The 24,475-nt window shown below is 36.2% G+C and overlaps 1 protein-coding gene and 1 long non-coding RNA gene across 3 annotated transcripts in view; one reads left to right on the top strand and one right to left on the bottom strand.

The window, feature by feature from the left end:
• SH3BP5 (SH3 domain binding protein 5) overlaps positions 1-24,475 on the top strand; it is a 54,500-nt gene that overhangs the window by 26,670 nt on the left and 3,355 nt on the right. Inside the window, exons 3-7 of one of the 2 annotated variants that reach the window (XM_039336248.1) lie at positions 10,608-10,736; positions 19,707-19,871; positions 21,050-21,180; positions 22,762-22,804; positions 24,029-24,248. In XM_039336248.1, the coding sequence (XP_039192182.1) occupies positions 10,608-10,736; positions 19,707-19,871; positions 21,050-21,180; positions 22,762-22,804; positions 24,029-24,248 (688 nt within the window). The remainder of the gene's footprint in view (positions 1-10,607; positions 10,737-19,706; positions 19,872-21,049; positions 21,181-22,761; positions 22,805-24,028; positions 24,249-24,475) is intronic. The other variant, XM_039336249.1, reaches the window with a different exon arrangement.
• On the bottom strand, positions 1,101-21,039 carry LOC120305001. The gene is made up of 3 exons (XR_005555890.1): positions 20,337-21,039; positions 5,238-5,350; positions 1,101-2,561 (listed from the first exon to the last, which is right to left on the bottom strand). It is a non-coding gene; the product is annotated as an uncharacterized LOC120305001 (long non-coding RNA).

Genomic DNA, 24,475 nt, shown 5'->3' with positions numbered 1-24,475 from the left:
TTCAAATAACTGTGTTTATGGATGCCATCCATTTTTGTAACTTAAAATCTCTTGCAAAAAATGTTAGTGCATAATGACAAAAGACCACTTACCTGCAAATCCTTGGGGTTGCAATAATATGGGCACAATTCAATTGTTTTTTTTAAAAAGAACTTTTTGTGAAACTAAAAGCTCAATATATGAGAAATATAATTAAAGAAATAAATAATTATTTAATTTTGTATTTAAGATTTATCAACAAAAAAGAAAAAAATTAAAAATCTTATTGGGCAGTAAAATGCCATATAATTCTTTCAACTCTCATAAATACAATCCAATATACCAAGAGGGAAAAAGTATTCCTTTTTTCATGATGATAGATAACTTTTATTGTCATTTTTTACTGTGGGCACAATGGCACAAAATGAATAGATATAATTCTGTATCAAAAACCTGAATCTAGCCACACATCAGCTTATTTAAAAAAAACAACACCAGAAATACTATACAACAACTATGTACAAGAAACTATATAATCAGATATATAATGGATTAGGAGGAAACCATCTCTATGTTATGGTTCCTCTTTGGGCTGACTAATATCCACAGCTGTGACCATATTCTACATGTTATTTCAAAACGTGTTTCAGCCTTGCTTTTTTGCAAAGTTTTAGGGAACTGAAGAGAGGTACATTCTAACTATAATCATGTTTTACCTCAGTTATAAAGAGAAGTTTTGTTTAAATGCAGGGCAATTGCATCCTTATGGACGCATTGATTAACTGAGTGCAATATATTTATTTGTGTGGCAGGGGTGCCTTGTATCAGTTAATATAAGCTGTTTGGAACTATAGGACTGAAGCAGTGTTCAAATTTCAGTAATAAATAATAAATATGAATTTACTACTTAATCATGAAATATATGCAAACTGGTTTTCCTGCAGTTATAGTAATGATAGGTTTCCAGACATTGCAAGTTACAGAGAAAGTATTAAATTAAGGTGACCAACTGTCCTTCTTTAGGGAGGACAGTCCTCCTTTTTTAAGTTCTGTCCTCCCTCAAAAAGTGTCCTCCTTCATGTCCTCCTTTTTGATATTTGAAGACTAATCTGCAGGGCTTTTTTTCCCCTCATAGAACGCTCAGAACGTCATTCCGGCACCTTTTTTTGATGTTTTTTTTTTTCAACTTTTGCATGAGCTGTGCTACTCCCACTATTGGCTTTTGAAAGCCAATAGGAATTGCTACTGAGCGTGCCAAAATACCCGGCTGGCAGACTTTGCACATGCAAATTGTCTGTATTATTGTTGCAATGAATAAAATGTTTCTTTTATTTACGATATTTTTTTCTTCAATTTATTTGTGTCCTCCTTTTCATTGTAAAAAAGTTGGTCACCTTAATTAAATCCCAAGGAAACTTGGTGAGGAAACAACTACTCATTGCAGATGAATCTGGGACTGAAATTTATAAGAAGATACTTGTATTATCATATGACAATTCAGAATGCAGGAGCTGCTTGCACTGTAAAGGAATCTATTGCTCTAGGGCACTGAACTTATAAAACTGTAGTCAATATCCATATATCCAGCATTAAACATTTAAATGTCAATATGAAATTCCTATTTCAAATTGCGATACATTAAAACCTAAACACCAGTAGATATTGACTGAATTCACATGCACAGGTAAAGCAGATTTCTGAAAATCTCAAGTTGCAAGTATTGGTTCAGAATGACATAAAAATAATACTCTATTCTATTCCAGGCTTTAGAATGGATCATGACGCTTGCTGAGTTCTCTGTCCCTCTGACTTCTTGTAAATTATGTTTTAAATTAAATAATTAGTTACAAAGCTGGTATACTTCAAAAATGTTTTGTATAATTTTTAGTGATGTCTCTGAAATTGCATAGTTTTAGAAAAAAAAATGGCTGCAATCCAGTATGTCTGGAAATAAATCCATCTTTAGTGTGTGTATGTGTTTGTGTGTGTGTGTGGGGGGAATGCAAAGCAGATAGTGTATGGCATCCCAAGGGAAAATTCTCCTCATAACCTGGAAATAGGTAATGCATGACTGGCTCAAACCGTTGGTAGTCAGCCATTTTGTGAGATTATCCACAACATACTAGCTGTACTCTCTGATTTTTATGCTATCTCTTTAATTTTTTCATAAGAAATTTCAGTACAGTAATTAGAACTAAGTGAGAAAGATTTGTTCCTTGGTTGTTTGTTTTCAATCCTGATTTGTCTTAGAGAGTTCTGTTATCCCTTGTTTCTGCACACATTTCACTTACATTATTCTTTATGAATATCCCCACAGCTGTTTTCTTTTATTATTACTTTTTCTTATAGTAAAATATTTTTTTGCCTTACAGCATCTTAAATATAAAATAACTCATTGTACACCAGACTGATTTGATAGAGTTAAATCTACACACATATCTGCCTAAATACAAAGACAAAACAGGGAAATATTTTTTATATTGTAAGGCAGGTAGAAAAACAATCTAGAAACTATGTAGGTGAAACAAAATTAACAGGAAATGTCCAAAATGAGAGAGAATTATTCCTGGAATACTCCTTGTCTGTGAAGATGAGAAAAGGCAAAACAAGATTAATAGTCTACACTAGCCTTCACTACCTTGAATATGTTGTACTTCAGCTTTCAGAATTTCCAACCACTCTAAATAGTGATTGATATAGGAAGATAAGCTTAAATCAAGTTTAAGCTCTGGAAACTATTTGAATGCAATCTACACAGCTCTTCTGACTATAGTATTGACGATATCTGCCATTAAATTTTCCAGGATGTTTTGTTAATTTCTAATCTCTGCTAGGGTGGTTTCCTATGAAATATTAGCCAGGTTCAACCCTGATTAGCATACAAGCCCAGATAGGTTTGGTCAGATAGCTCTGTTGATATTTAGTTAATAATGTATGAATCCCTTAATGAGCAACAATGTGTTTTGAAATGAAGTACCCATCCCTAATGTTGATCTTATCAAATCATACAAAACCAGTATGTCCACTCTAGCCCAACAATTTCCTATTAGAATCTAACTTTAGAAATTCATTAAGAAGAACAATTTCTATTTTATTTACCAAAGATTACTTCCTCTAGTTTAAGAAATCAAAGTACAAAAGTTTAATGTACAGGTAGTCCTTGATTTACCACTGGTTGTTTAATGACTGAAGCTTCAGAAAGGATCCAGCTGTCAAAGTGTTGTGTCATTCCCCATGGTCCCATGATCATAATAGGGTGCTTGGAAACATGTTTGCACCAGTTGCCAAGCACATCACAGTCATGTAATCACCATTTGTAATCTTCTCTGAGAAGACTTTCTCTCCCTCAGAAGGTCAGTGAGGAAGCTAGCAGAGAAGATGCAAGCTGCTGCTGCCTGTGAGAGGCCTTGCTCTAGTCTTTGGGGGCTGGCTGAAAGAGCTCCGTTGAAGGAATCTCTCCCTCTCCCTCTCCCTCTCTCTCTCTCCCTCTCCCTCTCTCCCTCCCTCTCCCTCTCTCTCCTTCTCTCTCTCTCTCCCTCTCTCTCCTTCTCTCCCTCTCTCTCCCTCCCTCCCTCTCTCTCCCTCTCTCTCTCCCTCCCTCCCTCTCCCTCCCTCTCCCTCCCTCCCTCTCCCTCCCTCCCTCTCTCTCCCTCTCCCTCCCTCTCTCTCTCCCTCCCCCTCCCTCTCTCTCTCTCCTCCCTCTCATCCCTCCCTCTCTCTCTCTCTCTCTCTCCCTCTGCCTCTCTCTCTCTCCTCTCTCTCCCTCCCTCCCTCTCCCTCTCTCTCCCTCCTTCTCCCTCCCTCTCTCCCTCTCTCCCTCCCTCTCTCTCCTCTCCCTCCCTCTCTCTCCCTCCCTCTCTCTCCCTCCCTTTCTCTCCCTCTCTCTTCCTCTCTCTCTGCCTCTCTCTCCCTCTCCCCCCTCTCTCTCCCTCTCTCTCTCTCTCCCTCTCTCCCCCTCTCTCCCTCCCTCTCTCTGTCTCTCTCTCTGTCTCTCTCTCTCTCCCTCTCTCCTCAGAACTGAGATTTTTAGCCTAATGAAAGATTTCCCCTCCCCTCTGGCCATTGGGGTGAAATCCTTTGATGGATTGCATGAAAAGAGTTAAAATCCTAAAGATTTTAGCTCCATCCTTGCAGCCCAATGAGAATCCCCTCCCCCGTGGATCCTTCTAGGATCTTTCCCTGAGAGACACTTCATGCTCCTTACCTGGGATTCTGCCCATTTTAACTCTCCAGGAGATTGCTTAACAACCATAATTGGGAGTGCCAGGATTAGTATCAAGGAGCAAAGCAACCATTTGCTCAATGCCTGAGATTCTGAGCTCAGTTTTGATCACATTTATATTTTCCAAATGTCATTACGTAAACAGCAGCCAGACCAGTATATTGTTTGTTTTCCTGTTCCTTAACCAGACAAGCAAAAGAAAACTGCACTATATTCTATTGCTAATAATAATGTTATAGCTTTTAAATCACATCCTCAGAAATGGTAGTAAAATGATTATGCTCTGGATGAAGAACCACATTAATCAGTTCAGTGCTCTGGAGTCATTCTGTCACTGCTCACAGCTGTTCTGTGCTGTTCCTTTGTCCCTTCTGCTTTTTACCAGCTGTCCTGCATCAATGGACAATTATTTACATAATTGTGATACAAAACAGAAGTTTTGTATCACAATTATGTAAATCATTGTGCTCTTTTTTATTACTATCAGTCTTCTAATTCTATTCTTGTTTATTTCAGGCTACAAATACTTATGACAATTAAATTCCACTTTAAAATATTTATTCTCTATTATTCACAAGTTTGTATGTGGATCAAGTAGGAAGATGCTACCTTCAAATTAACTAAATTTACAGAGACTAACTAACTCAGTGTTAAAAGGCTCTGGTGTTTTTGATGTTTTGAAATTCCCAGCTGGGAAATTTGTTTTCTTTGGCCTTTCAACCAAATAAATGTTTGTGAAAAGTTCTGAACAAAATTTGAGGTCATAGGAAAGAATCCCATGGCAACATCTTTACTGTATCTCATAAATACTGAAGTCTATGCTAGTCTCAACAGCCTTCTCTACTTGGAATTCTCCATGGTTCTTAATAAACACTAGAAATTACTAGCCTGAAATTCAATTCCTCTGGAGTCTGGATGGTTATACTGTCATTTTTTTTCAGCAATGTAGACTGAAAGCTAGACATACCTTGTTACATTGTCACATACTACTGGCTAAGTTCACACATAGGGTTGAGTTGTAATGTGATTTACTTACCTTAGGGGTTAGCATATTATTTGAACTTTGCTACCATGATTGCTAAACCAAGGTTTATGTTTAGCCTCCTTATATGATCCAGACTGGGAGGATGCCAAATGAGCTGAAACAATCTTTCAAACAAGCAAAGGAAACTTTAGCTATTACTTGGCATTAAATTTGCACATGACAGACAGATTATAGGACATAGAGCACAAATTAAAAAGCGAAATTGAAACTTTTAAAGTTCCTCTTCTAAATGCAATTCACACAGCCACCCTGATTTTACACCTCAGTTCCTGATTGCTATTTTCCCATTTCAAAAGCTAATGTGTGAAATCTTGATCCATTCATGTAAAACAGAAAAATTGGATACTTGCTTTGAGGAAACCCACCTTTTCCTTTCCTTCCAGGATAAGTAACATTATACCAACAAGAGAAGGAATAAGGGTAAGGCACAAAAATTAAATGCATAATAGAAGCATGTGGTGTAAAGTTTAGTTGATATCAGACTATTTGATATATCTCTCCGTACCTTTTGGTCCCCTAGCAAATTATCCTGCACTATATTCTATTGCTAATAATAATGTTATAGCTTTTAAATCACATCCTCATTAAATCCATACACTATATAATTGCTAAATGAAGTGGTTGTTAAGTAAAAATCATGACTCTCCTGCTTAGTAACAGCAGTTCCAGTAGTGATTGTTAACATCACTTAACAAGTGATTGTTAAGCAAATCATCATGGTCATTAAATGAGATATCACATGAGGTATGGCATTGTTATCCTCATCAAAAACATCTCAGAAACAATCAACAAAGACCAATTTGGTCTAGTGATTAAGGCAGCAAGCTAGAAAGCTGGAAATTGTGAGTTCAAGTCCTGCCTTAGCCAAAAAAGCCAGCTGGGTAACCTAGGGCTATTTACTCACTCTCAACCCAGCTCATGATTGTTGTAAGTTCATATTGTTCATATTAGTAAAGTTGGAAGGGACCTTGGAGGTCATCTAGTCCAACCCCCTGCTCGGGCAGGAACCCCATGCCATTTCGGACAAATGGCTGTCCAGTCTCTTCTTAAAAACTTCCAGTGTTGGAGCATTTACTGCTTCTGGAGGCAGATTGTTCCACTGATTAATTGTTCTCACTGTCAGGAAGTTTCTCCTTAGTTCTAGGTTGCTTCTCTCCTTGATTAGTTTCCACCTGTTGCTTCTTGTCCTGCCTTCAGGTGCTTTGGAAAATAGCTTAATTCCCTCTTCTTTATGGCAGCCCCTGAGTTATTGGAATATATGTGCACTACCTTGAGTTATTTGTAAAAATAATAAAGGCAGAATAAAAAAAAATAAAATAAACTATTGGTTCAGACTTAGAAACAACCAACCATCTTTAAGTGATTTTGGAGGAACAACTACTGCAAGAATTTATTTTTGAAGAAATATTCAAGCTTGCAGAAACACAAAAATGAACTCTGAAGTTCAGAGTCTGCTGTACAATTAGGTAAGAGGGTTGAATGAACAGTAACGCCTATACTTCCATAATTTTAATTTAAATAGGGGATATTTTAATAAATGAAGCAGGAAAGCAATCTTGAAATCAGTTATTTTGTTATCTGCATTTACAGATAATCCTTGGATTACCATAGCAATTGGGGCTGGAATTTTTGTCACTAAGCAATGTGGTTATAACATGCCATCATGTGACCACATCACTTAGCAATGCCATTCCTGGCAGTTCTCATTGCCATTAATAAGTGAGAATCATGTGGGGAGGACCTCAAGTGACCATGATATGGCACTGAAAAATGTACCCTAAGTAGGCTGGTATGTAAGGACTTCAGCCAAGAGCTGTGGGTGGGCAGGTGCTGCTAAATACAGTGGGCAAGATGGGTATCATGAATTGGTGCTATGGAATGTGGGCAGATGGATTCAATGGAGTATGAGAACCACATTGGGAGAAAAACCAGTGATAGCAACTTGAATCTTCTGCTGCCTTCCCCATTGACTTTGCTCTTGGGATGCCTGCAGGGAAAGTTGCAAATGCTAATCATATGACTACAGCATAGGACAGTAATGGCGAACCTTTTAGAGACCGAGTGCCCAAACTGCAACCCAAAACCCACTTATGTATTGTCGGGTGCCAGGTGGGTGTGGTTAATTGAGTGGGTGTGGCCAATCATGTGGGCATGGCCCTTTGGGTGAGCATGGCTTCAGTGGTAACGGCAGACTGGGCGGGACTAAAAAGTTCAACCAATCAATTCCAACTTTGCGAGATCTTTTTTTTTTCCATGAGAAGTTGAAATTGATTGATTGAGCCTTTTTTTTTGCACACGACGGCAGAGGCCTAAAGCAAAAAGCTTTTATAAAACCCAGCTGAAGGCCTAGGACTGGGGAGACGTGCGTGTGCTCACAGAGAGGGCTCTGAGTACTGCCTCTGGCACCCATGCCATAGGTTTGCCACCACTGGCATAGGATATTGCAGCTGCCATAATTGAAAACTGGTTGCCTGAAACATGATCATTTGACTGTGGGGTACTATAATGGCTGCAACCTAGAGACCAATCACTAGTTCTCTTTGTTCACCATTGTCATAACTCTGAATGGTCACTGAACAAGTGATTACAACCAATGGATTACTTGTACTTCTTTACATAATAATACTGTTCATTATCTGCCTTTGCAACATTGGGCAAACTTCTTAAAGCTGATGTGAAAGAAACCCATATTTTGTTTCTTCAACTAGGTCCTGACAGTCCTTTCTAACTTTTCATTTGGGTCAAACAATCTTTCATGAAGGTATTTCTTCAACGTGGGATAAGGTAGACATCACATGGTACCAAGTACGGCCCTTATGGTGAAATCTATTTTTGCAATTACCTCTTAGGTGGCTCAGGAGATGTGAGGCCTAATGTTGTCACATTGCATGTTACTTCTGAACTCTATTTAATTGTTTCAAAGTTTTAAGTGTTAACATGCAGCATTCTGAATTAAGTGTGGTGCTAGGTTCAAAGAAATCAAATAAAATGATCTGCATCCAAAAAAAGCTACAACCCACCACCCTTATTACTGTAGGTTTTCCTGACAAAGGGTTTTGAATTTTTTGCTTCACTGGTGAAGTTTGTGATGATATTACATGGACTGACATGTTGTTTCTGGGTCATAATGATGCACCCATATTTCATCAGTAGTCACAGTGCTGGGAAAAAATTCTTTACTTTCATTCTTTTAGCATGACAACAATTGCTTGCAAAGTTCAACTTCTAAACTTATCTTTGCATGTGAGGATCCATCTTGCATAAAGTTTCTGATACCGAAGAAGATCAATAGTATATTTACACATTCCTATGAAAAATGCTGAGCTTGGCAGCACCCTTTTAACAATCTATTGATAGTCTTTAATTAGTTCTTCAGTCTTTCTCATTTGAAACCTTTTGGTTGCTATCACAGCTTTTCCACTTTGTTCTTGATCACATTGATAAATTCTTCCTGCTTCACCATCTTTATATATTTTGATACAGAACCTTTGTCAACATAATAATCAGTGTAAACCACCTGTAGTTGGCAGTGAATTTTGAGTGAATGAACTCCTTCAGCAATCAAGAATGCAATCATGGTGCACAATTAAACATTTTTTTCTTGGTCATTTCACAAAGTACAACAATATATAATAGTACAGCTTTCTGCTAACTGAAGTGAAAGAATAGATGCTAAAGAACATGACAGAGCTTCTATTGTATCAGTACTGCTATCTGTTGGCATTTATAACATTGGCGACATTACATTTCTTTCAGTCCTCCTTGAATGGGATGATTATTTCAGGGAATTGAAAGAGTAGTAATTTTTCAATTTCCTGTTTTGTTTCTCTTTCTAAGGACAGATTTGCCTCAGATGTCAAAATCATTTGATAAGCTTTGGGTACAATGAAGCTTATGCAGGTATTCCTCAATTTATAATTATTAATTTAGTGACAATGACACTGAAAAAAGTAACATGCAGCCAGTTCCTGGACCATCCCTATAGACACGTGAATAAAATTTGGGTGCTTGGCAACTGGCTTGTATTTATGAGAGTTGCAGCATCCTGGGGTCATGTGATTACCATTTGCAACTTTCCCAGTCAGCTTCTGACAAGCAGAATCAAGGAAAGAAAGTTGGGCAAAAAAACAACAACAAAAAAACCAGGGCATATCTCATTTAAAACTACTTACAGATTTACAGAATCTTACAGAATATCAGAGTTGGGAGGAACTTGTAGGTCATCTAGTCCAACCCACTGCTCAAGCAGGAGATCCTATACTATGTCTGACAAGTGGCTGTCCAATCTCTCTTTGAAAGCCTCCAGTGATGAAGCACTACCTTGCTTAGCAATGAAAATTTTGGTCCCAATTGTAATTGTACGTTGAGGACTACCTGTATTATCTTTTCAAGGATATTGCTCTTTGCTAATCTGCTACTTATTCTCTCCTTCCCTTTAGGAGGATGCATGCTCTTTATCTTAGTATTGCCAATAATATATGCACTGAAAGTAAAGATTGACTCTCTGGATGCTTTTCCAAATGTTGGTAAATAAGTTAGTCTGCTCAGAAATCTTCTAGCCTGTTTGAGGTGTGGATAATATCCATCTTGAGTTTTCCATCTCCAGGTTTTAGATCTAGGAACAGCACTATATCGTGTAGCAAAACAAGGCAATTAATTAGGTCATGTTGGCTAATTGAAGAATAATATAATCACTTGTGTCCTACTTTAGGTAGTTGAAGAAATAATACACAAAACAAGGAGGAGGGTTGTTTGAAGAAAAGAGATTGAGAATACACTAATTTTGTTCAATGAAGCTATTAATTGATTGAATATTAGTATGAAATTAAAGATATTGAATATTAGTATGAAATTAAATATATTTTTTTCCTTTCTTTTAAAGGCCATTTAGTAGTTAGTAATTTGGAAAAAGTAACCTGTTAAGGAATAAGGAAAGGGATTAATGTTTCTAAAGAGCCAAAGGATTTTCTCCCTGAAAATATAAAAAGTTGTATACTTATGCTGGTCCCAATGCTGCATTAAGAGTTGAAACCCGGGACAGAGCAGATGTTGTGCAATATTGCTTTTTATTTAGATTAAAGCTTAATGAAGATTACTAGATTATGTGAACAAAAACTCACATCTTTTAAAAACTCTATCTCTTCTCAGATCAGCAAGTGTTAAAAAATTGATAAAATTCGGAAGTATAATACATTAAGTTTAGCATTGTCTCAGGTTTTCATTGATTTTATTAAGTTTGAAATTGAGTTACACAAATATTATTCTGCTAGGTAACTAACCCTAGTTTTACCTAAAATGACTTAGTTGCTAGTGATCTATGAGAAATAGGTATTAGCAGATTTGCTGTATTTTTCTTTGTAGGATGCGCGTCAGAAATTCCGTTCAGTTCTGGTAGAAGCTACAATAAAACTGGATGAACTTGTGAAGAAGATTGGAAAATCTGTAGAAGATTCAAAGCCTTACTGGGAAGCCCGAAGGGTTGCTAGGCAGGTAAGAATACAATTGAAAAAAACTATGCTATTAGTTGATTGGAATACAACTTTAGAGGCACAATAACAATACAATGGCATTGTTTATAGCACATGATCTCCATGTTATGATGCTGTGATGGGTATTTCAACTGTATGCTTCCTATGAGACAATGACCTTTTTCTCCTTCCAAGCGTGATGAATACCACCCATGCAGATCTTATCTATTAAAAGGCTTGTTTATTCTCAGTCCCTACTATTAACGATCACTGCAAAATTTCTAGTCATTCATACTTCTTCATTGCAGTTATTGTAAATGCATCACAGTAGAATCAATTATTCTCTTTTTCCTCAATTATGACTTATAGAAAGTTGTACTGTAGATTTTTCTTTCTCTAAGCAAAAGGAAAAAAATAATCATGATATCACCTAAATGAGTCTTTTTCATACTGTATAATGGACTTGTGGGTGGATTCACTTAACTTGTGATAGTCAGTCTGAAAATATTGCAGTGGTGGGATTCCGATATGTGAACAACCGGTTCTGTGTGGATGCCGCTTCCGGAAGTCTGTTCTGGGCCTGGGCAACAAAAAATTAGCTACCAGTTCTGCCGAACTGGTGCGACCTGGCTGAATCCCACCACTGCTTCCCAGTGAGCTGACAAAAAACTGAATTGGCACAAATTGAATGTGAACCTTCCAAGGGAGCATATTATTGACTTATTTTTGAAGATTTTCTAAAGCTGCTCCCTGGATCTGCTTCTAAAATGAATTGAGAATATTGCCTAATATACTTGTCAATTATTGATTACTGTGCTCTGAATTTATTACTTATTTTAGAACAATGTTTCTGCAGACTCTGCAGAAGGGAGAAGTTGTGACCTTTTCTCTACTTGATCTCTCCAAAGCTAAAAAGCCTAATCCATATTGTCTATTCCCTTGCTAAATCTGCAGCTATTCTGATCTTGTTGCCCTCTTCAAAAGAATGCATGGTGGTTTATTGGGAGCTAATCTGCTTATGTCTGACTTCTATATATTCATGGTACGGCCTAAAATCTTCAGAAATTTCTTTCTTTAGTTAGGAACTCTATTCATACACATGTCTTCAATTCTGATTTTAAAACAAACACTGCTTTTTGTAGAATTTGCGGCAAACTAAGTAATTATATGAATTGTACTATCTTGAACATTTGTTTGGAGAAAAATAATCCTATGTTAGTGAAAATTGTAGAGTTGTACTTTTGTTGGGTTATGAGCTAGCTCATTTCCGTATAACAGTGGATTAACTTTTCTGGTGCAGTGATGCTTCTTTAATTGTTCAGAATCCATGGAGTTGCTTTTTGAGTATTTTCTTTGCCTCTTGAAATATACAGTTTTGGATCCAGGAAATATATGCATGTTGTTGAATAAAAATTAGAAGATGCTCCTGAAATTCATTAAGTGCTACGATAGCTTAAGAGCTCAGATTTTAAGCTAAAAACTAGAATGTCTCTAATATTTCTTCTGTAGTGAACACACTGATTTTAAAGAAGTTACTATTTCTAAGGGAACAAATAATGGTGACTTACTTTACAGTATGTTATCTTACAGTATGTTAGTTCTTATAGGACAGTGGTGGTGAACCTATGGCACGCGTGCCGGAGGGAACACTCGGAGCCCTCTCTGTGGACACGCGTGCCTCGCTAAGTTTTCACAGGAAAAAGCCATTTCTCAAATCCCTTCCTAGCCAAAACAAGCCTCCGGAGCAAGCACACTGTTTTCAGCTTTGAATTATATCAAATCTGACACAAGAAACAGATTAACAGATGACCTGAGTGCTGCATGTGTTGCTCTCAAATTTACAAAGGTTAGACAAATTATCAGCATGCATACAACAGCAAAAATCACATTAATTGTTCAAAAGCATGCCAAATGCAAACTTTTACTTTTCAATAAAAAGTTTGTATTATTGTATTATTGTATTATTATTGAACGCTTTGTTATTGTGTTTTTCTTTTAAGACAAAAGATGTTAATGTATGAGTTGTTTTTTCTAAATGAAAACCTCAGTATTCAGGTTAAATTGCTGTGTTGGCACTTTGCGATAAATAATTGGGTTTTGGGTTGCAGTTTGGGCACTTGGTCTCTAAAAGGTTCGCCATCACTGTTATAGGAGCAGGAAGAATATTTATATTACATTACATCACATCACACCGCACTGTACTGTACCATATCACACCAACATGCTCCTAGAAAGTCTGTTAATTAACCAAGCATACCAAAGCTATATTTAACTTCCTTTTGAATAGGAAATTCTCCCAACTTGGTTTATAGAAGCAAATAAACAAATAAAAAATGTTCCTTACATAATAGGAAAATTAATAGGGAAAGAAAGAAAGAAAGAAAGAAAGAAAGAAAGAAAGAAAGAAAGAAAGAAAAAAAGAGGAAGAATACTAAGCTATCAATTCTTAATCTATATACTACTAAAACTCTCACTGTGTTTATCTGTTTGTTTGTACCTTCATGTTAGCCCAAACAGTACATTATATTGCAGCAATTTTTGAATCAAAATACCCAAAATCCATTAATTTGAAAAATGTATAAAAATAATCTGGTGCCCATTAATCCTGTGCAATTGAAATTTCTACTATGCTCAGACCAGCTTTATTTGCAAAGTTTTGGCTGTGGCAACATCTCCTTGGTCACGAGATTGTGGTTTCCAATTCTCCTTATCAGCTTCCACAAACAAAATCAATGGGGAAGCCAGCAGGAAATTGGTAGTCACTGCTGCCCCAATGCTCTTTTGCCGACTTGATGTCTTTCTGTTTATCTGTTTAGGTAAGTAAATATTGGCTTATTATTGAAGTTCATTTGCTAGTGTAATTATTTTTCTATTTATGACCAGACTATTCAGTATTGGAATAAAAATATGGTTGGACTAAAATATAATGTTCATTCTAGTTACATTAGATTGCATTATCTTTTTCTAAAAGATTGAGCTACCTTTCACCATGGGTTGAGGGTATCATTAGTATGTTGATAATACACTACTGTACATTTCTGTTTTTGTGGAATTAAGCAATGTTGTGAATGTCCTATCTTGGTGTTTGGAGAGATCTGGATGGAGAACATCAGGATTCAAATGAACCCTGGCAAGACTGAGTGGCTTTGAGCTTTGGGCCCACTGATTCTAGGAACAGAACAGAATAATAAAATTGGAAGGGACTTTGGAGGTCTTTTAGTCCAATCCCCTGCTCAGGCAGGAAACCCCATACTATTTCAGACAAATGGTTATCTAATCTCTTTTTTAAAACTGCCAGTGTTGGAGCATTCACAACTTATGGAGGCAAATTGGTCCACTAATTATTCTAACTATCAGGAAATTTCTCCTTAGTTCTAGGTTACTTTCTCCTACATTAGTTTCCATCCATTGCTTTGTCCTGCCCTCAGGTGCTTTGGAGAATAGTTTGACTCTCTCTTCTTTATGGCAATACCCTGAGAACACTGCTATCATGTCACCCCTACTCCTTCTCTTCATTAAACTAGACATACCCAATTCCAGCAACCATTGTTTATATGTTTTAACCTCCAGTCCCCTAATCATTTTTGTTGCTCTTTTCTGCACTCTTTCTAGAGTCTCAACATCTTTTTTACATTGTGACCAAAACTGTTTGCAATATTCCAAATGTGGTCTTACCAAGGCATTATCAAGTCCCTTCATCCAGATCATTTATGAAGATGTTGAAGAGTACTGGGGCCTAAAACAGAGCCTTGAGGTATCCACTGCATACTTCCCTCCATTTAGATGCAGTTTCATTGAGGAGTACATGTTGGGTGCGGTTGGTTAGCCACTTATGATCCATCTGATGGTGATACTGTCTGATCCACGTTTTTCTATTTTATCAAGTAGTAGGTTGTGGTCTACTTTATCAAATACTTATTGAAGTCCAAGTAAATTATATCCACAGCATTCCTCTGATCCACTAATCTTGTCACTTTGTCAAAGAATGCAATAAGATTTGTCTGGAATGATCTGTTTTTGACAAACCCATTTATGACTTTGTTTGCCTCTAGGTGTTTGCCTCTGATTTGTTGCATATTGTGTGTGTTTTAGTAATACCTTAACTATTTTATTTAGCTGTGTTTTTTTCTTTAATGTGCTTCTTATGGGAATGACCATAAAGGTATTTTTGAACATATTGTAGGTTTAGGTTTGTTCCAAATTCTCATAATGATGTGTCTAACAAAATTATTTCTGATATATATAAAAATCTTAACTTTATCATACTGTAAGTAGGCATGCCCCCTAAATCTAAAATCATGCCCTTCCAACTCCAATAAACTTGTATCTCTCAGCCTCACCCATTCTTTCAACCAAACTAAGCAACAGGCCGCAAAGTACTCTTTCAGATTTAATAAGGCTTTAGTATCATGCAGGACCTTGTCCTTAATTCAGTCTTTTATTTTACCAAACAAATTTAGATATCTTTTTTGTTATTGTTTAAATTGCAAATCTGTAGTGAAAATAGATATTTTTTGAAAGGGGAATAGCTTTCCTAAAGACTGTTCTAATTAATCTTGAACCTTCAGATTTTTGTTATTTTTGTCTTTTGTGTGAATGTCTGATAATATTTTGAAGCACATCTGCTTGAGAAACCTCTTTGATATAAATCCAATTCAAGGTCAGTATAGAATTCTAGGAGAACGGAAATCAGGCCTAGTTAAAAATTGCTGAGAGGATGCAAATGGTTTCCTATCTCTAAATTGTGGAAATTAGTAATTTGAGATGTTGATTTTCTGAGGAGGGATCATCATTTGACTTGGAAAAGAAAAATCTCCATATCAGCCATTTCACATATTTATACAGTCAACATAAGATAAGGACATCTTTCACAATTTATGGGAAAAACTGTGTGATATCTCTGTTTTGTTTCAGCCTTAACAGATTGCATTTCTTTGGTTTCCAACCCTGCATTAGAAACTGCTTTCTCCTGATAATCAAACTCATTGCTTCCTGTGTATTATCAAAAATTATTAACATGGCCTCAGATTTGCTGAAAGGCTTCTATAGTATCTAGAGAGTATGTCAGACTTACGTTAGACATAAGTCATAAGGATCATAAGGCTTATTGATTGACAAGTCTGCTAAGAACTGCAGCATAAATATGCTCTGCTCTCCAGGCTTATTTATGAAATGTGTTGCATCACAAATCACATCTACTATGGGTTTGTGTTATTTGGAATAAAATGACTCACAAGTAGTTGCTGGAGACTTCTGATGTTGTCCTTTCAACTAGTGTGGAATATGAGGTGCAAGATTTTTTTTTCAATTTGCAATCAAGGTTTTCTTATGTTGATACATTTTCTTAAAATGCTTTTTTAGGCAAATTATAAAATTTTTATTCAACTTCCTCAAAGATCTATCTGTGCCAATTAGATTTGTTTCTGGTAACTTATTAAACCAAGACATTGTAAATACAATATAAAACATGAGCAACATGGATTCTTGTTTATTGTTATGTAATTTACTGGTTAAATTTACTGATTAATTTTATGGATAATATATTTGATAAATTTTTGCTGCGTGCATGTTTGTATCCTAATGTTTGGCTCTATTTAATGTACCATCTTTGTACATTCATATGCACCTGATTTATTTCCATGAAATCTACTTTTAAGAAAATGATTTTTAAAATTACAATACTGTATATGAATTCAGTCTAATAGCGAAGATTGAACTGTGAAGTGAAAAGCTGACAGTACAAATTTCTCTGCTACCCTGCAGTCACTAGATTGACAAGTCATGCTAACTTTAACCCTTTTGATCTCCTGTGGAGTAAATCAGATTTGTATAAGTTGATTGAGAATACATATACAAGTAAAAAGCTCTGAAGTATTATGCGGGTAGTCCTCGAGTTACAACAGTAATGGAGCCTGCCAATTATGGTCACAAATTGTGATGGTCATTAAGTGAGGAACTCATGTGATTGCCTTGCTTAACAACCCCACCCTGTTCTCCTGGGTGTGGTCGTTAAGTAGAGCATGGTACCTCAGAAGTAAGGGAGGCCCTGGGAGCTAGCACAAGCCCAGGCTTGTCTACTTGGGCCTCCCAAGGCTTCCCCCCCTTCCCCAGCACTCAGAGTCCATGTAGGTCTCTGCAAGGCCCTTCACTTGCAGGCCTTGAGCTTCCTTCCCATCCAACCACTCATCTATCTGGCAGAGCTCAGGCTAGCTGCAGTGCATGTGAAGATGCTGCAGCTTGTAGCCTTGAGCTTCCTTCTCACCCAGCCACTCATCTACCTAGGGGAATTCAGGTTGGCTGGAGTGCCCGTATTCACTGTCCCCTAAGTCCGGGTCGACAGTAGCTTCAGATTACAGGCCTTGAGCTTTCTACCCACTTAGCCACTCATGCACCCAAGGCCAAATCCAGGGCCCAGCAGCCCCCAACTTATCTTTTCTGTTTTTTTGCAACTTCTGAGGGAGATTTCTGGCTGATACGAAGCTCAGTGTAGGAGATGATCAGCTGGCCAAAGGGTGGGATGCATCATCAATCTTGAGTTCTTTCTCATGCCCACAAGAGATCTAAATCCAGCCCACCTTGAATTCTGTTGACCCTTATCTATCAATTTGTTTTGACTGTTAGTAGTTCAGATTCTTCTAGAGAGCAGTAGCATACAATAAACTTATATTCATTTGAACTGCCTGGACTACTGATTTCCTACGCTTGACACTCAGCTTTCCTATAGAGGTAGCCTTGTGGGAACCTCATGTTATTTTGCAAGCAGAGACTATTCTTACAATCATGAAATAAATTCCCCTTTCAATTTAGCCAAATATAGCAAACAAATTTGCAATGCAATTCTGCATTAAAATCAAAACTTCAAACAAATTAATAAAAATAATGTATTATATTATGGAAAGCATATTGCAGAAATGCATATTTGGCAGAATTCAATATAAAAATTGTGTGTTTGAGAAACAAAAAAACATTGGTGATGATTTTTTAAGCAATTAAATAAAAAATTATAAAAAGATATTTAGTTGGGATGGATCAAATTGAATGACTCTTCATCCATTCCTGTGAAAACATGAGCTGCTGTTTCTCATACTGGCCAGATCAATTAGCTGTTTATTTCTTTGATTCACAGAGAAGTTTTTATTCTGGTTATTTGTTTAGGAATCATCTTACTGTGTTCTGTTTTTGTAATTCATTGTCCTGATTTCTAATTTCCATCTTTTTCATCAGAAATTATTTTTTTTATAAGTCTTCTTTCATATTCAGTCAAGTCTTGATTGTGAGTAAATTATGTAGGTATATAGGCTATCAAGGGAATATATTTTACAGTCATAAGATATCAATCAGCTAATGCTGGTAAGAAGTACACGTTACAGAAGATTCTTTTATATTGTGTGCATTGTGTTTGTGTGAGTATTTAGCACCAGCTTTTCTGTAATTTGTGAGTGGAAACTCCATCAATGTGTTATTGCTAATCATGTGAATAAAATAAAGCCTTGGGAATAATGACTGTAGATTGTATAGGCTGCTAACATTTAAGCAAATATTTGGCTTCTTGCTTATAACTTTAATAGCCTCTGCCTCTTTTCAGTTGTGATAAGTCTTACATCAATAACCTATGAACTTTTGTTTGTGGGAAAAGTTGTCTTTACAACTTTCTATACAACTTTGAATTTTTTTTTAAAAAAGGAAAATGACTATATCAGCCAAATGAACTGCTTTTTTGGTGCAAATTATTCTGAAATGCTTTCTGGTATTGTTCCAAATAATATTATGGGGTATTTTCCAATTTATCTTGTGTGTCTGTGAGATCTATTGGAGATTAAGTCTCTGAATTAATTTATATAGATTGGCAGAAAATGTCAGTTACAATTATTATTTGAAACATTTCATTAAGAGATGGTACTATCAGTAGATACAAAGAAGAAAAAAGTCAAAGGAAAGTAAGAAGGGTCATTAGATGAAAACAGATGGATATTTATTTATCAACAGTGGGAATGACTTTCTCAGCAAGGTTCTGACAAGAGGTATTTTATTGACATCATAGTTTAGCAACATCTGAAGGGCCAAAGCTTCCCCACTCCTATATTAGCAAAAAGCCTCCTTAATTACTAAGTAATTAAATTGATAGTTTATACCAAGAGCTGCTTATTTTTGGATTATATATTTCTACATTCAGCATTAGAGGATAGAGGACTGGATCAGATTTTCTGCTATTAGAGTAGTTAATAGGAATTATTAACTGCTCTGAAGATTATATGTTATTACCTAAATCGGCTTTAAATATACATGTCTTAAATCTTGTTGTTTTTTTGGGCTTGCTTTAAATAGAGATAATCTGGATCTCAAAAGTTGAAGATATTACTTTTAATTTATTAGAAAAGTGATGTTTTAAAATAAGTCTTCTGCACTCAATGTGGTGTCTTAGCAACAAGATCTGATTATGTATATGAGCACATAACCTTGAAAAAAAATCTATATCTTTTCATGCTAATGGAACCTCAGATGGTTAATTAGCTAGCATCTATAGTTGCAAAATGGTGGTTTAAAATTGAATGCTATAATATACTATATTTTTTAAAAAACATTAACAAAATAGTTTGAGCAAGCAATTCATAGCCATGACTTGGTCTTATATTTTTTGAGGGAAGAAAAGGAACTTTATCATCAAAATGTGAAGGGAAGCTGGTTCAGCCCGAAGGTATAGCATCTTACATGAATTGTCATTTGGATATGTTAAAACTATAGAATAACTTGTACATTTTTGGAGACAATACTGAAACAAGCAGTGATCTACACGAATCTACTTAATGATATGATGAGATAGGGAATGTTACATATATAAGCAGGATATAATCCTTCAATCAATAGAAATAGTTACTACTGGCATCTGTTGTACTGACATTTTAAAATCAGCAAATGAAAATCAGAAGAAATCATTGGGTATTATTTATCCATTTCCTTCTTAGTACTAGATCAATTTAATCTTTCATTGCAGGCTCAGCTGGAAGCGCAGAAAGCAACACAGGATTTTCAGAGAGCCACAGAGGTTTTACGAGCTGCTAAGGAAACCATTTCCCTTGCAGAACAGAGGCTGCTGGAAGATGACAAACGTCAATTTGATTCTGCATGGCAAGAAATGCTCAACCATGCCACACAGCGGGTAGGCTGTACTACTACTCTTCCTATCAGTTTTTTAAGTATTTTAGGCAAGACGGAATTGATACCTTACAGCAGTGGTTCTCAACCTTTTTAATGCCGCGACCCCCAACTGGTCATAAGTCGAGGACTACTCAACCGGTCGTAAGTCGAGGACTACTCAACTGGTGCAGCACCGTTTGCAGAATGGGACTTTGGGCGGGCTCAGCAGGGCAGAGACAGCCTGGACAATTCCTATTGGCTTTTGAAAGCCAATAGAATTAGACTCTATTCAAGAGAGTCTATTCTATTGGCTTTCAAAAGCCAATAGAATAAAAGGGAGTAGCACAGCTAAGGAAAAGGGGGGGAAAATGGCGGAGTGTGTTGTTTGGCGACCCCCGTGAAATGGTCGTTCGACCCCAAATGGGGTCCCGACCCATAGGTTGAGAACCACTGCCTTACAGAATATTGCACAGATTCTAACACTTACTTCAGAGACAGTAGATATCAGTAGAAAAGCAGCAAGACTGTTTGTAGGTAAAGTAACCACAGGTTGGTAAGAGGTAGAAAAAGGCTGAATCTGTCCATGATTGATTGGCCTGCAACTGTACAAATAAAACAAATTGACTTAAAGGCACATAATTTGTTTCTTCAGGTCTTTCACCCCTAGCCACCAAAACTGAATCCACCCATTTGGGTGCTGGTCATCCTTTTCTTTTTTTTCCATTTCCCTAGCATTATGATTATCTTCAGAAAACTAGGAGGATTGATTTGTAATCATGATTTAATATTAATCAGAATTTGGGCATTATTTATGATTAAATGAAAGTAGCTATTTTTTAGTAGGCTCTATGGCCAATGTTAAAAAGAAAAGTAATTGCCTTTTTAGAAAGACCTTGACATAATAATCTAAATGGACTCTTCAAATTCAGTTCCATGATTCTGTCATTGAGTTTAATTTACATGGAAATTTCTCATTTTTTGCATTTTTTTAACAAGTTTAGTCAAATGGCCAATGGGATGTCACTAACATTAATAAATTATAGCAAGATATTTACAATTCAGATTCCACAGAGCCCTCTTTTTTCTATGCTATTTTGCCAGATATTACTTAAACTTTTGAGGAATATTGTTACTAAAAACAATCTAGGCTTTATATGTAAAAGTTTAAACTCAAAAACATTTTCATAACCCTTTTTAAAGGTTATGGAAGCAGAGCAGACGAAAACTAGAAGTGAACTTGTACATAAAGAAACGGCAGCCAAATACAATGCTGCCATGGGCAGAATGAAACAGTTGGAGAAGAAGCTGAAAAGGGCTATCAACAAATCAAAGTAAGTTTAAATCTCCAAGGGATCATGTGATGTTGTGGTTGTTGAGTGTTTTTCTGACATATGTAAATAGAACCTTGAGAAACCATGGGAAATGTCAAAGGCAGCCTTGAGTCATAGACTCCTTCCAAATGCTCAGTACAGGACAAATGCAGAAGGCGTCACAAACAGGAAATAAATATTATGGGATCATAGCTCAGCAGTATATAATGTGTGATTCAGTGCAAATCATTTAGCTGTGATATTGCCAGATTAGGGATTAAAAAAGTCTTGCTTGAAGAATTCTTCACAAAATCTTTTATCAATCTGAATTAACAGTTATGAGTTCTCTGACCAATGGTCTTAGTCAGTGAGCCTTAAGCTGTGGTTTAACCATAGTTGTAAAAAGTAAGACTTGTCTGAAAAATCACAGGAAAACTACATTATGGCTTAACCATTGTAAAAAAGACCTGTTTGATGAATCCTGCCTGGCCTTCATATTTGGTGCTTCATTTATCAATTTGAGCTACTATCTTGTGCTTCGAATGCCTTTCAGGATGGTTTAAAAGCATCTCTTAATCCAGGGGTAGGCAACCTTGGCTCTTTTATGACTCATGGACTTCAACTCCCAGAATTCCTGAGCCAGCCGTGCTGAGGGGAAAAGGAGAGGTTTCCAAGCTGAGCCATGCTCAGGAATTCTGGGAGCTGAAGTCCACGAGTCATAAAAGAGCCAAGGTTGCCTACCCCTGTCTTAGTCAAATTATATTAGCAGCAAGATTATGGCTCAAGGCTGGTAAATGAGACTGTAACACTATTTTAGTAGTTTTTCTATTACGATACAGCCCTATGTTAGATACCATTTTCCAGTCTCTGCTATACTGTAACAACAGAATGATTTAATCCAAAGGGCTTTCAGATTCTGGATCAGAAGCTTCTTGGAGATCCTGAGCAACTGGGCAAGGTGGATCAGGTTTCATTTGAACTTGATCTCACTTGAACATAGAAATTTTCCAACGTTCTTCAGGATTTACTCCTTGCTGTTGGACCCACTGGGTAGATTAGATCAAGAAGACAACTCCACAGGAAGGCTAGAGCTAATTTTATTAAGACTGGCTATAATAACAGAATCTTGCAAATCTTACTGTGTTTTACTTCTTCCTCCTTCGTGCAGTTCAATACATTGTCTATTTGAATCACTTCTGAATGTTATCTGGATGTTCTGAACTTAGTGTTTTACTCCTCTGTGCCTTGACAGTGGAGTATCTTGTATATCTTCAATATTATTGTTCTTAACTCTCAATATTTTATTAGGCAATTTGAGAATCTGTGTGCTGTTGTATATAGATTAAATTTAGGTATATTTATCTATTTCTCAACCCCAAGCCCAATGAAATTATTATTTTTTAGGTGGGTAGAAGTGTCACACAAATTCATTAGCGTAGTATTACAGTATGTTTTGTATAAACAAATTCCACATATTGAAATGATAGGATGGCTAGATTGTTTTATATCAACAGGATGGTAGATGGCTGAATGGATGGGAATTAAAAGGGAGTGCATTGTTCTTCTACCAATAATAATGCTGTTATGTTCCCATCCTTATAGGCCTTATTTTGAACTCAAAGCAAAATATTATGTACAATTAGAGGTATGTACTTTTTATTTATTTTATGTAGAAGATAAATATATGTAGTTCTGGATTGAGTTATGGAGTCCTTGATTCTCTCTGTGCTTGGTTGTTTGTTTGCAGATATTTCATTAGCCAACTAGGTATTATCATCAATGTGAGTTATTGATTTTTCTTATTTAAAGCCATCTGACTCCCCAAAAACCAACAGAAAAAAAACCTCATTTACATTTGTTGCTGTTGTAGTGGTTGTTTCATTTTAAGAATGATGAAACTTTTATAGATGTGAAATTTTCTGAATAAATGGGGGTATTGTCGTTTGGAATTTGAGGAAGAATGCATTTAGCATATTTATTTAGTTCTAATTAATTTTATACTACCTTTATAGGAACCAGATTTTTCAAAATTTAATTATAATGTATTAAAACAATAAATCAAGAAATGTATTAAGTCTTCTCATAGGACAGTTGACTCTATAGAGAAGGAGACAATTTAGTTTCTCCCCCCCCCCCAGGAACATTTGCTATTATTTATCTTGTGGTGTGGGAAATGTAGACAATATATTTTAGCGAGGTTGAAATTCTGCTGTGGGTAATGGATAGTAACCTTTTAGTATGGAGATGTTCTTCCTAAAAAATAGTTAATCTGCACATATGTGAACTTATGTATAATTGACTTTTATATGCTAATATTAGAAATATATACCCAGGATGAAAAGCATCTTCACCTGCTATAATAATCCACAAAACTATATATATAGTATGTTTGAGCTATAAGCTTTCAATCAAGCCTTCAATGAAGCTAGCACCAGAACTAGAAAGAACATTTTCAGGATAATTTCTTTAACTAGTATCCTCCTTAGGTGCTGGACTCCCATAATCAATCATCCCACAAGATATTGGATTGTCATGCTTGATGAATCAAAGAAATCAAAGTCCAACATGGCGGGAGGATCTTAAAATTGGATGGAGTTATTTTAAAGTTAGAATACTTCATTCTACCTGCTAGATTGAATGATCAGACATTTGTGTAATAAATAAAGATTTCAGTTCTCTGTAAATCTGCTGATCGTTGTCAGCTTTATTATTTTGGTGAACAGCTTTATGGGAAAGCTGGGAGGTGTTTTAGAGGGTCCCTAGTGCCCTAATGCAAGTCTTTCTTCACTTGAAACCTATGCAATTTATTGTATATGGATATTTAGAAATTTTTCTTTGAGTAAGTAAATTTTTTTGATGGTTTTATTAGCAATTAAAGAAGATAGTGGATGACCTGCAAGCAAAATTGGCTTTGGCCAAGGGTGAATACAAAACAGCCTTGAAGAACTTGGAGATGATCTCTGACGAGATTCATGAGAGGCGGCGAGCCTCGTCAATGGGGCCCAGAGGATGTGGTGTTGGGGCTGAAGGCAATAGTACTTTGGCAGAAGACCTTTCAGGATGCAAGTTAGAATCAGATAATGTTTCCAGTAAGTAGTAGAAAAAGATATAGAGTTTTGGCCATGTCAATTTTTTTGAAAGGTTATATCAGCAACTAAGAACTGGTCAAAAAGTACCAGGTGTCAAGAAGCCAATTATAACAGTATAATTAATAGATGCCAAAGTACTTTTCAATTTTCCAAACAATTTTTCCCATTGCCATGATACTTTAGAATTTCTTTTTGAGGTGTGATTGAAATCAATTGTTGTGAGAGTG

The sequence above is a fragment of the Crotalus tigris genome, unplaced genomic scaffold (genome assembly GCF_016545835.1).
Source record: "Crotalus tigris isolate CLP2741 ecotype Arizona unplaced genomic scaffold, ASM1654583v1 scf7180000017666.27876245, whole genome shotgun sequence".
Classification (NCBI taxonomy): Eukaryota; Metazoa; Chordata; class Lepidosauria; order Squamata; family Viperidae; genus Crotalus; species Crotalus tigris.
Note: the sequence above shows the minus strand (reverse complement) of the source record. Positions and strands in the feature narration are given on the sequence as shown.